The 14,068-nt window shown below is 30.9% G+C and overlaps 1 protein-coding gene across 4 annotated transcripts in view; it reads right to left on the bottom strand.

The window, feature by feature from the left end:
• Nucleotides 1–346: 346 nt before the first annotated feature.
• The window catches only part of LOC106690955 (flagrante delicto Y), a 24,574-nt gene continuing 10,852 nt past the window's right edge, over nt 347–14,068 (bottom strand). For 2 of the 4 annotated variants that reach the window (XM_067044727.1, XM_014436566.3), the window contains exons 3-8: nt 11,940–12,161; nt 11,610–11,681; nt 9,043–9,120; nt 2,967–3,186; nt 550–732; nt 347–475 (exon numbers count right to left, since the gene is read on the bottom strand). In XM_067044727.1, the coding sequence (XP_066900828.1) occupies nt 404–475; nt 550–732; nt 2,967–3,186; nt 9,043–9,120; nt 11,610–11,681; nt 11,940–12,161 (847 nt within the window). In that variant the 3' untranslated portion in view covers nt 347–403. Of the gene's footprint in view, nt 476–549; nt 733–2,966; nt 3,187–9,042; nt 9,121–11,609; nt 11,694–11,939; nt 12,162–14,068 lie in introns of all 4 variants that reach the window. The other 2 variants (XM_014436565.2, XM_024361441.2) reach the window with 1 other exon arrangement.

The following is a 14,068-nucleotide window of genomic DNA, read 5'->3' as shown; positions in this document are numbered from 1 at the left end:
AAACCACTAAAACATTAAAAGGAAAAACCAAAACAATTGGAGAATAATATAAAGTAATTATTTTGATGAGACTAGCGGAAAATATGCACATAAAACTTTAAGATCTTGATACCAAACATAATGACTCATTCCAATTAATTATAAAACCAAGATTATTACGATATTAAATTTTTATATTCTTCAGACCCAAATAATGGTTACTAAACAAAGAGAATGACCAATGACCATAAATTATATATATATAATATATATTATATTATATATTATATATAAGAAAACAATAAGTAACCTAGACTCCTGAAATGGAAATAGGAAAGGTTTTTTTTCCTATAAATAAATGTCAGTCTAAATTCAGAAGGAGTTTTAATTGAATTAAACAATTATTGATTCAAGACTAGTCATTTTAACCCAGAGAAGGAAAATCATGCTCATCATCAACTTTTGGAGCAATTTTTGGAATAACAGGATCTCGAGCCTGAAACAAAATCTTCTCTTATTATCAATGAACAACATAAAACAAAGTAAGTAATTTTTATTCTATGAACTTACAATATGAACTTTTTCAGCTGGTGGCCCATTTGTTCCTCTCAAACCCATGCGGGGACCTCCACGACCCATTCCTCGCCCTCCACGACCTCTACCTCCACCCCGAGTATCTTTAAAATGTATATCAATGTCCAAAACATGTTTTTGACGGCCAACTCTTTGGGGGTATTCATAACTTTCATATTCCTAGAAAAAATTACAATTAGTCTAAAACAAAAATATAAGTAATTCCTAATAGGCTCCTGAATTAACATTTAAAATTAATCATTACAAATAATAATAACAAGAAACAAGCTGATTGGTACTATGAGAATAAGCATGGATAATAAATAGCCAATTAATACCAGAGATGATGTAGTAATGAAGATGATATAATTGTTGTTTTTTTTTTTTTTTTTGTTTTTTTTATGGTAGTGTTAAAGTAGTGTAGTGTTCTAGATATGCCCTAATTATGTTTGAGCAAATACTTCTTGATTCTCTGTTTACAGCTCTATAATACATTTTGTAATATTGACTGTTCATCTGGTTTTTAGACATCCAAAGTGGTCTCTTTCCAACAATATGGATGGCACTGAGGATTGAGTAGACATCTTAACTGATTAATTTTCTTTAAAAATCCAAGGATCCAATTCACATGGGCTTCTGTCGGAAAACAAGTTTCACATATATCACTAGAATGGACAAGCCTTTATTTTATGACCCTGGGTCCCACTTACTTTGTTTACATTAGTTACCTTTTGAATGTCTTTTGAGAGAAATCATAATAATTCAAAATACAATGTAAAAAGAAACAAACATTTTAATTTATCTAGGGTTAATATTATCATAAAAAGAACACAAAAGAAAAACAATACATAATTATTTTAAAAACAACAATTAAGTTCTCACACTAAAATTACATTCACTGTATTCTATACATATTCATACACAAACGTATCAGTCAGAATACATTCTCATCTGTTTCTGCATAAATAATAAACAAATTTATTTTTAATTGATATTTTCAATTTCTCTGGATTGAAATTTTCAGAACAGAAAAAGTTTTCTTCCCTCTAGTGTGTATTAAGTATTTGACAAATTTTCATGATTACCAGTTCATGATATAAAAAACTACACCCCCACCACAATATAAATATTAAAATACCACAGTCAGGGATCTTCTTGAGGTATACACTCATTTTTTTTTAACAATATAAAAATTGTGTTATTGATTTATTTGGACTGATGAGGTATCACAAATTAAACAACAAAATGTATATAATTCTATTTTATTATTTTATTTACCCCTTCGATAGATATCTCTATAGAAAGGATAAAATTAAGTTTTTTCTCCTTTCCCTGCTTATTGAACCACTTTAAGGATAATTGAGCCATAATTTTTTTTAGCTCAACAAGGGTGCCACTTTTTTTTTTTAGCCCAACAATGGTGCCGAGTCAAAAATATTTGGGAACTACAGGACTAATAGATGGTTTGAGGACTTACATACCACAATCAAAACAATTGTTCTTTTCATTTATTGCCTATGAAATAGGATTACCATAACCATTGACGTCAGTCAGGAACATTAAAACTATTGTCAATAAACAAGGCTAGATTGGAATAACTACATGAGAGAAGTATATGAGCGAAAATCGGAAGAGGAAATGGGAAAAGAAATAAAATAATATAATGAACACTCAATTTAAAAAATTTTGTTTCACTTAAAAATTAGTGTTTAAAGTGTGTATTAAACTTTTCTTGGCTAATGGGAAAGGCAGAGGAGGAAGGTGAACTAGAAATAGACCTTCCTGAATCTACTTCCATAATAAGCTAAGGACTGGGAGAGGACAGACAAATATATAAAAGGCCATTTGTAGCCAAAGGAGTTGGGCATGACCTTAGGAACCTTGATCTGCAGCAATGCCGTTTCGAATCTAGTTTAGCTTGCTTATTTTTATTTCATTGAAGCCCCATGGAATGAAAACTTGACCCTCCCACTCTAGTCAGAACAGGTTGGTTACCTGTAGGATAACCTCTTCCCTATATGTTACAATTGCCATGTTTCTGTCATTGACTGTTATCATCCAGTCATTTCCTCTTTCTTTTCTGGCATCACTTGCCACACAATCCTCTTAGTCTTGATCTGTCAACAGCTCAACGACGGTGCAAGAGTTCTGGTTCTGTCGAATGTACAGAAAACTTGTAGAGAGCTATCTCACTATGGGTGTGACTATATATGACAGCAGGTTAATTGTACTTTACCTAGAGAGTGAGGTACCTAGCAATAGCTATATAGTATCTCACTTAGAGCAGGAAGGGTCTCCCCTTCCAAGATTTATGTACAGCCATGTAATGTTCCTGACACACAAATGGAGACCAGGACATAACTATTTTAACAAATAAAATATAAGGCTAAACAAAATCAAGACTAGTTACTTACAAACTCATCATCATCTTCTTCTTCTTCACCATCTTTCTTTTTCTGTAATGCATACATTTTTTTCCATTGAGTTGGGTCTTCTCCTTCACCAGCCTTCCTAATATTATAGGTAGGTTTTTGTCTTGGAGCTTTCAAAGCCTTCCATTCATCTAAGGTCAATTCTTTCAGTTCTTCTTCGGCTGTGTTTGGAAGAACTTCTTCAGTTTCTACTATTGCTCCACTAGAAATAAAAATTAAATTCTTGATGAATATAGAGTAAAAAACTATGAAATAGATATACTAGTTATAATACATTTCACAAGGTAAATAACAAAATACTTTAGGTAATTTTAACATATTGCATGCCTAATACAAGGATCCGTGTATCATGTGTCTAGCACGTAGTGCCCACTACATGGATCCATGATCGCGCACATCAACATACAAATGCATCAGTCTATAACAGGCACTGCTGGCGAGAGTTGTTTTTCCTGTAATAGAATATTTATTAAACATATTTAGTAGTGGTTTTTGAAAAACGTTTTTATTTTTGTGTTTTTTCACTATTCAATTAAGGAATATATTTTCAATGATGAATATTGAAGCTAGCCCATCAAAACGAAAGTCTGAACGCAAAAATGAAACAAATACCATGAAAAAGAGAGAAAACCTAGTGTCAATGGATTTATCCATTGATTCCGATGTGTAGGTTGGATTTTAGAAATAAATAGCGACAATGATTTGAGTGAACCTGACAGGGATAAAAATTATTCACCATCTGATTCGAGCAGTGATAGCGATGAAGAGGTAAGGATTTCCCAAAGCTGTACTGCCACAAACACCTCATCTATAGTGACTCCACCACTAGTTCACCCAACTTCGACACAAGATAGCTCCTAAGCTGGTCTACAGACAGTTCCTAATTAAAAATTCTACAGTTTACATGACGTAATGCTCTATTGGAAATCCCTGAAACATCTAATCCAATTGATTACTTTACTCAAATTGTTTTTTTTTTTTCCACGCCACAGGAAGTGGGCTATTATGCCATTTTTCCCTCTCGTAGCCCAATACAATTTTACTTTTCCTCTTAGTTGGTCCGCATCCTGCTGACGATCTTCTAGACTAATACATGTTAAAGATGGTCTCCATCCATGTCTCCCATGTTACATAAAGGACATTTCAATAGTGCCTTTCATCGTGAAGCAAACAGCCTGAATTTCTACATCATAATTATCCATCCAGCTCCAAATGGGAAATGAGAGTTGAAAGTTGATTGAGTATACACCTGCTCCAGCTTCCTTGTTAATACCGGATGCAGACCCATCGGTGTAAATCTGTAGCCATTGCTCTATGGAATATACCTCATAAATTGTTTTTAGTGCAGCAGCTCTAAGTTCGGGTTCAGGGTAATCTTTCTTGATCCGACAACATGTCAGTTTGAGTCACCCGTAGACTTCAGCGGAATCGTGCTTTGGCATGTAGGAGATGCTTATATTCTGCCTTTCCTCAGTTGGTAGGTCTATCTGGTGAAGTATTTCCTCAGCTTTTGAAAAAAAAATGCGATGGGACCTCAGTCGATCATTTGCTTTACGATAATCCAACCAGCGTTCCCTCGTCGCATAAGCTTTTCATGAAGACACAGAGCAGATTTCTCCCTCCTATCCTGTATTGGTTCAAGACCTACTTGGAGTTCCATAGCTGTGATAGGAGTCGATTTCACACTGCCAGTGATTAGGCGTAAGGCTTGATTTTGACCTTTCTCTAACTTTCCTAACGCTGCTTTGGAAGTTATTATAAGTTCAGCTCCATACTCCAGATTAGGCCGTACGTATGATTTGTAGGCCATACTAAGTACGTCCTGGAACGCTCCCCATTTAAACCCTGTTTTAGTGCCTTTTCATCAGCTTCAATTTTGATTGTCCTTTCCGAGTTACTTTATGGATTTGTTTTAGCCAAGTCAGCTTATAGTCCAGCGTGATCCCTAAATATCATGCTTTATCAGTTTTGGTTGGTTCTTCGCCTTCAGAGTATAAATGAACCTCATGTTTTTTTTAGTACTAAGGCTAAACACTTGAAACACAGTTTTTCGTGGATTAACTGTCATTCCATTTTCTTTCACCCAGTCGTGTAGCGTGTTCAGGACTTTATTTAGAGTTTCTTCCAAACCATCCATACTAGAACTTGTTCCCCAGATAGCCAGGTCATCCGCAAAAAGAAGTGCTTGGACCCCAGGGTGATCGTTGATGATCCTTTCATAGAATTTATAGTCAAGGAAACCAACGAGTATGCAATAAAGGTGATGTGTCAAGCAGGAGTAAAAGAATCTAGCAGAATAACCACATGGAGAGACCTCACTACGGAGGAATTCAAAACATTCCTTGGTCTGCTTTTACATACTGGAACAATTCAAATGAATAGACTCCAGGATTATTGGAAAAACATTGGCTACTTAATGTACCTTCTTTTGCATCCTATGTGTCAAGAAATAGGTTGTTAATTCTTAGAGGCCTTCATTTTAGTTCCAATGAAATTGAATCCGATCCTTTGCATAAAGATCTATTATTGATCACTTTAACAATAAAATGTCAACTATATATTCACCAGGAAAAGAATTATATCTGGACAAATCTAGGGTTCTTTGGCGTGGCCACTGCCAACCTAAAAAAAGGGAAAATAAAACCCTTTTTCAGAACGGTGTCCACATAGGAAAATGGACAAATGTCACTTGTTATACATTTCACAGAGTTTGACGATGAACTCCAACCGGTCACAAACAAAAGACAGCAAACTGTACTTAAGCCAAAGTGTATTATTAATTATAATAAATTCACATCAGGAGACTTACAAGATCATATGCTAGGAGACTTACAAGAACATATGCTATCATACAAGATGATATTTATGTTAAATACGGAACCGTGTAGTTGGCATTTACAATGGATATTTTGCTGTAGTGATGGATACACGGATCTGTGTGATAGATATAAATGGGCAAATATACCACAAAAAAAAAATTGAACAAAATAACAGTTAAAATATAATTGTTAATTATACAACCAAAATTCGTACATCCTTCACACTAATATCAAAGTTTAAAACTTTTATTGTCCAACTATATTAATAAGTAAATGTGTATATACATGTACAGTAAAGCTTCTTTCCTCCTAATGCTACAACTAGGAAATCATTTTAAAAAAAAACCTACAAGAGTGACTTTAAAATTTAATATAAGTGATCTTCAAATAAATAAAAGCACTTGAATCTACATAGTCAATAAGTCTTGGTTTAAATTGATTTAAACATTTGTCTTGTAGAAAAATAACATTCAGAACATGAAAACAAAAATGTATGAATTATCTTTACCACTTTCAAAACAACTGTTGTCTGATTCAATTGCATTTTCTTCCTCATTTTCTAGTGCTTTCGATACTTTATGATAATTGACAATATCTTTTTGATTTAAATTATATTTCTCTAACTCTTTAATGATATCATATTTCCTTCATAGAAAAAGATGATTGAAAACTGTCTTGTAGCATGTGAAAAAAACCAAAAGAAAGAAAAATTGGATCTATATCTGTAAATCTTTCAATTGATGGAAACATCTTATCCAAACAACAGAGTATTCCTTAGAATTATGTTTGTAGAATAAATTAGACTTATTTCCAACCAGTTATGAATTTAAAACAATTAGTCAACTTATTTAATATATATTGACCAACTGTTATAAATGTAAACAATATCAAAGAAAAATTTCATTTAGACTGATAATCGCGATATCAAATCACTATAACAAATTAAATGTCATAGGAAATCATTATAAAACGGGAGCATTACAACAAAGTTTTAGTTTATTGAAGTGCACAAGTAAAACCTTATTTTATACATAATTCTAATGTGATATTTCATATCCTATGTAATGAAACATAGATACAAATTATAAATGGCATTCACTATTTTTAAAGACAATTATAAAAGTTTCCAAATAGTATAATAAAACAGGAACCAATTAATCACAGATCAAGGATTATAAAAGGTAGTATTTAAAATCTATCAAATTTCATAAATAATTTCGTAACAAGATTGATTCTTTTTTTGTATGTCTGCCCTTTAAAGTGAATAAAAAGGCAAAAGAAAAATAGCGACTCCATAAGGGTTAAGAGAACAAATGATGTTAAAATAAAAATAAATTCCTAGTTAGGACTGATTACTGGCAAGCACCTTAAGCTAAATCCACATCTCAAAGAAAAGATATCAAGATGGGTCGAGGCTAAACCTGCGTGCCTTGTGGCAACCAGGAGGTAGAAAAGAAGAATATCTGCTACCAGATCCTCTCAAAGACCATTAAGAAAAAGATTAGACAAAAGGAAAGCACTTGACAAAGTAGCTGAGAGAATGTTAGGGTTTTGAGGAGCGACCCCCTTGGTTTGATGAAGAGTCAAAGAGAAGAATATACTAGAAAATGGTCCAATGTCACATGAGGTGATCAAATCTGCTGAGAATGAAGAAATCATGGTAAGAAGAGAAGAGAAAAGACTCCACAGAAAAAAAAAAAAAAAGAAAGAAAGAAGAGGATTAAGGTAAATCAAGGAATGAAAAATAAAGAAAACTTTAAAAATACTAACTATTACAGATTCTTTCCTCAACCAAAGAGAAAATTAAAAGCAGCTCAACATTCACATCTAAGGTAACTTCCTTTAGGGACAAGGATTATTCCTTGTTCAAAAAGATCAAGTCTGACCATGAGTTTTTATATAATTACCTTATTTTTTACATATTCCCTGAGAGAGAATAGTTATGATTTCTAAAATCTATCATTTTGAATTTCTGAAATTAATGTTTTCCTATAACATTTAACAAAAAGTGCTATTAAAATATATTGCTTTAATTTTTAATTACACCTATCAGTAAACTTCTATCTACTTGTTCCTCTCTTGCGTACTGGACTGCTCTCTTTTGTTTATTTGAAAAGGTTTAGTCTAATTCAACCCTTACTCATCATTAAGTTTTAAATATTCATTTTCTTAATGATGTCAACATAATATAGACCTATTCCTTCTACGCCCGACTTGAAATTTACTATATCTTTAATATTTTTAGGGATGTATATAGATTCTAAATGTTTTCTTTTATTATCATCTTTTTATAAGGCTTTGTAATGAACGGATCCCTAAAATATTAATAAACACTGAAGCATCGGGTAAACGTCCAAGGGGTAGACAGAAGTGTAGGTGGGAATAATTTTTTAACAGATTGTAAGAGAAAAACAATAGGGGTATTCATGATATTGTGTTAAATATAAAATGTATTTCCATGTTAAATGTTTTAAGTATAGTATTGTGAGCAGCCCTATTTGAAGTCATGTTAAATGGTTAATGCATAAGAGCTCCTAGCGGATTTTCTGAGCAACTTGTTTAATAACCTTTCCTTCCAAAACTTCATGTTATTGTTTACTTTTAAGTTTTGATTACAGTAATTTATTACAACATGCCTAAAATAAGTGAAAAGTGGAAGCATAAAAGTTTGGTTACTGATTGTATTTTTTTAAAAAAAAGTTCAAAACACAAGACAAAAGAAAAAATACAAACTACGTGTAATTAACCTAACGCGACAACAAATAAAACGGTGACAAGCTCAGCTCGTCTGTTTCGAGGAGACCCCTTTACCCCCTCTTTACTAGTAGGACCATACAGAATGGACATTTCAGAATTAACAGATAGGTATTGCAGGTAACCTTAAAATACCACAGGTAAAAAAAGGTAATACTAAACATGAATTATTTTCTTTTTCCCCATAGTAAAGCATCCACTAATTTATTGTTCTGATTTTGTTTTAGAGGGATCGGAAAAAAATGTTCTGTTTCGTGACGTCATTCTCCATTTAACAGACTCTCAGCCATGTTACATGTTATATCGTTTTAACATGGTAAAAGAAGGAAATATTTCTCCATTTAACATAAGTTTTTCCATTTAACACGCTTTAACAGGTTGAACTAAAGATGATGAATACCCCTAATATATGCAGGCGAATTAATTAAGAATAACTTGAGCAATAAAAATAAAATTAAGCATGGTAAATAACTAGGAAAACATACTTAGTTTCAACAGCAGGTTCTTCAGTTTTTTCAACAGTCCATGTAGTTTCATCAGGCACTGGGGCATTTTGAATGTCGCTGAAAATAGATAGTTATAAAAAAAAAATTAACTAAATGCATACTAAACATTAGATACAAAATAATAAAACAAATGTAGAAGAACTTAAATCAAAATGCATTATGTTGATTATGTCTTCACAGGAAATGAAAAATAATGGCATAAGTCTAAAATACATTTAAAAAAATCTTTTATAAATCTAATTCAACACTTTTTATCATCTATCGAATGATAATGAAGAAATATAGAAAAATCTGAAGTAAAACTTAATTAAATGAGAGCATATCCAATATAATTAAATACAAGCACCCCCCCAAAAAAGGTAAATTTAGATTATAATGAAGTTTCTGATCAATAGTACATGATTCTATTATGTTATAAAACTATATCTAGTTTTAGACTATCTTTACAACATAATAGGATTAATTAAATAATTATTTAATCAGAATATTAATATGAGGGATCTTGTTTCAGTAATATACTATCAGTTGTAATAAAAATAATACAAAACTGAATCAGTATCTACTAATATTACTGAATAGAGATATACCATAACAATTCACAAGTTGTAATTACCTTTTATTTTTTTAATTAATTTTTTTTTTGTGAATTCCACAACTTTTTTATACAAGAGGAGGAGATTAGCAAGAATGAATTCTTTGAAGAACACATTACATGAGTTTAATAGCTAAATCTTATTTGGTCTACTAAAGACAATAGGGACAAGGAAAAATGTTTATAACAAAATCACTAATGTAACTGTGAGTAGTTAGTTTTCACAGATAGTTAATGGAAATTTTACTAAACACAGATATGGTAAAGAAATAATTATTTGAGAAGGCAGCGAAACTATCATGGCCAAAAATTTATATATCTGAGAAGAATTTTAGTCTTAGTAGCAATGTAAATAATAAAATCAACAGGAAAATGATTGGCACTAGAGATTATAATTTTTATAACTGACCAAAATTTTTATTTTATATAAGTACAGTCTAAGCTTATAACTAAATGTCCTGTTATTCGTATTTATAATAATTGCAGATTAAAAAATTGTGACTATTTCTTGTATTAAGACTGAAAATCTCAGTATTCACAGATTCCAAACACATATATTGTATTTTATAGAATAATTTATAATTATTAACCTTTTACTTTAAAACAAAAAAAGTATTACGAGTATTTATAAACAAACAAGTCTTATTACTAATTTGTTGAAATACGACAAAATGCTGCCGAATCACATGAGCTGCTATAGCTTTTGCCATTATGAACCCAAATGGTTCCAAATCTTTTGTTTTATTGCTTTAACTTGAAAGCTGTCAAAATAATTTTGAGTGAATAGCACATATTTCTTCTGTCTAGTTCGCAATTTACATAGCCAAGTAATAACTAAGGAAAATTAGTTTCTACAAAGAAAAAATTTGTTTTACCACTCAAGGCAAAAATAGAAATCTTTGACTGTTCGCTATGCTGTGGCAACTTGAAAAAAAAAAAGAAAGACATTCACAAGAAAAATTATTAAATATCTTAAACCACTGCTAAAGCGAGATAATAATAATGGAAGATTATTGATTGACCGTGTGTATAGATGAATGGAATATGGTCCGAGTGCGGTAAAAAAAAACTCAAATAGTAGATAATTATACTATTTTATTGAGCCAACGTTTCGCCCCACGTTGCAGGGCTTCGTCAGGGCTAAAAAAGATACAAACACTAGTTACAAAAAGGAAAAAAAGAAAACACATAAGTGTAAAATAACAGGGGTATAAAATGTAAAAACGCAAGATATAATAAGAAAAATTAAAGGTTATAAATAGTAAATGAAAAGGGTAATAGTAACAGATAGATAAGAGAAGAAATATAAAAGAAAGTACAAATAGAGAGATGAAAAAAGAAAAAAAAAATACAAATCAAATGATGAGACAGAATGCATACCTGTTTTGACGGCAGTCAAAAACAAAGTGACCGTTGGTATTGGGAGGAGTGGGGACGGCAGTTATGCCACAATAACGAAAATAATTTGTAAAGTAAACATTTTTTAGCCCTGATGAAGCCCTGCAATGTGGGGCGAAACCTTGGCTCAATAAAATAGTATAATTATCTACTATTTGAGGTTTTTTTTACCGCACCCGGACCATATTCCATTCATTGAGATAATAATAATTAATGATGTTAAGAAATCATATATTTTTTTGTTTTATTTTGTAAACTTGCAATATAATTACTGAACGAATTATCTAACTGTATTTATAGTTTCTGTGGATATTTACAAAACATATTTCTATGAATAAGGAGCTTAGACTGTACTAATATATTAGTTATTTTTTTTTTTAACAGTTTAACAAAAGAATATTAAATTACTATTGCTTTTTTTTTTTTTATAAATAATATAAATAAAAGCATTATCATTTTTTAAAAAAGGTAATCAATTGTTAGGATTTTTTTAACTGATCCATATAAAAATATTAACCAGCATAATAAAAATAAATAAGGAATCGGAAGTACTTACACAATATCATCCCGAAGATTTCCCCAGTTGTGTGCACCAGCACCTTCTCTCTTGTCTACATGTTTCACACCACTGTAAGTACTCCTTCCATTAGTAAGCATTTATGACAAATAAAAATATTCATTAGGAAGAAAAAGATAAAGTACAGACCCAACAAAATAATTTTAAATTGTGGGAAATTAATTAGGTTTACTGTATTAATTGTAATAATACAAATCATGTTCATTGCAAATTAAATTAAAATTAGCTATTTCACTTAAAATTAATTTTAAAACTTGCAATATTTATAATAAATTAATTTCTATATATAAGATAGAAAATAACCCTTACGTTTTATCAGATCCAGACTGACGGTCATATTCTCGCTTTCCTCTAACATCAAATGTTGGACGTTGACTTCCTCTTCCCCCTCTACCTCCACGAATGAAATTGCCACGTTGGGGTCCACTCCTACCTCGACCTCTTCCATCACCGCCTTCACCATAAAATCCACTAGTGGTTCTATCTGATCGATATTCACGCCGATCGAACCTTTCACCACCCCGTTCTTCCCTGAGAATAAAAAAAATAATGAATCAGGTAATATTAAAGAAATAGACACAAAACAAAAGAAAAGAAAGAAAAATAAATCACTTGAGGCTTGTTGAGAAATGTTTTGAAATTAATAGAAACTAAAAATATTATTTTTTAATAACCTTGATAAATTGAGGAAATTTTATCGATAAATGGTGTTACTAAACAAATACATGTGCAAATAAGGAAAAACTAACTAAACTTAAAAAGTAAAAAATCGATTTCAAAGCAAATTAACTTAAACCTTTATCCTTGTGCATCCTTTAATATATGTAAGTACGTAAATGCGAATATATATAATTACTCTCCTCTAATAGTTATCAATATTATTAAATTCAATTACTGTCTCACTTATCTAGGAGAATTTCGATCCCTGAAGGGTGAGAGTTTTATATTGTTAACTATTTACTTTAACAAATAGTTTTCTACTGTAGGAGGAATTATTAATTAATATTACAACTCTATAATCAATATGAGCATAGTAATTAAAGATACATTATTTATCTGATAAATATACCTTAGAACAGAACTGGAATACGAAGATAAAATATACCATTCTATATAGTGGATCCTAATAAAAACATCTCTTAATAGACCCTTCTATAAATATTATTATTCTGAAATCTCTCTTTATATAAAATTAAAATAGAACTTATTTTCAAATTGCAAACAAATTATTACGATTAACATTAAACTCCATATATCTTTTATACATAACTAATTTTATAATTTAACTTTATAAATATTGATTTTCAAAATGTTTAATTTAAATATACTTATATATTGGCCATTAATATAAATTATCGATGTACTGGTTAAGCATTCATTTTTTTATTACAGTATATAATTCAAATTATCTTTTGTAAAATCTTAATTCTATTCCAATTATTAAGTGTTTTTTTTTTAATATTTGATTCAAATACAATTGCAAATGTGATATAATTTGATTATGAGTTTTCTTGTATGCTGCAATGAGTCTTAAAGAAGTCTTCTTATAATTTATATATAATACCGATATATAAAACACTGAAATAAAGATAATTACTTTTGCTCCCACAGAAAATAAATAAATGATTCATTCACAAATATTTATGTTTACAGAACATTATATTATAGAATTAACTAAGAAACATCAGTACTTGCTGCTAAACATGAAGATATCTATATCTAAAAGCAACTTCAATGAAGATTTATACTATGCAATGATGAAATCAGGGATCTCCTTATGAAACTTAAACTAGAGTCCTAGATAATAGATAGGATCCTAAATTAAAATTTTATTGCAAATAAACTGAAGCAATTTCATCAGAAACAAATCTATTGTTAAAAGAAAGTTAAGAATCATTAAAACAAATTAAAGAAAGTATATTTTATGAGTGGGAATGAGTAGCTCAGAGGTAAGCCACTGTGCTACTAACTCTGAGAACCTGGGTTTGAATCTGGCTGTTGCAGATAACTATTTTCTGTTTCAGTGTAGCCATGAGCCAGCCCTGTGGACCCGGAAGCCCTCAGAGGTCCACCCAGTCTCATGAAGTGGACACCTACAATAGGGTGAGTCGAACATAATTCTGACTAAATCACCTCCTTGCACAACAGTTGGTCTAGGAACAGTACTTCCTTACAAAGTACAGCACAACTGACCCTTCATGGGCTGTAGCAGTAAAGATTTACTTTAATTGATGTTACATGTACCAGGGCAAGTAGGGGATACATTGAAAGAAAAAACAGAAGAGATTTTAAATACAAATTCGGGACTGGCCAATCTATGAGGTTAATAAATTATTAATTAGGAAAGACTGTACATTAGCCATTCTGATTGTTAACATATTTTGGTTTATGAAAAAGAGAAAAAATAAATTCTTATTACAAATGGGAAGATGTTTAGC

This window comes from Halyomorpha halys, unplaced genomic scaffold (assembly GCF_000696795.3).
Source record: "Halyomorpha halys isolate HHAL.00 unplaced genomic scaffold, Hhal_1.1 Scaffold1991.1, whole genome shotgun sequence".
Taxonomy (NCBI): domain Eukaryota; kingdom Metazoa; phylum Arthropoda; class Insecta; order Hemiptera; family Pentatomidae; genus Halyomorpha; species Halyomorpha halys.
This window is presented reverse-complemented; position numbering and strand designations above follow the sequence as displayed.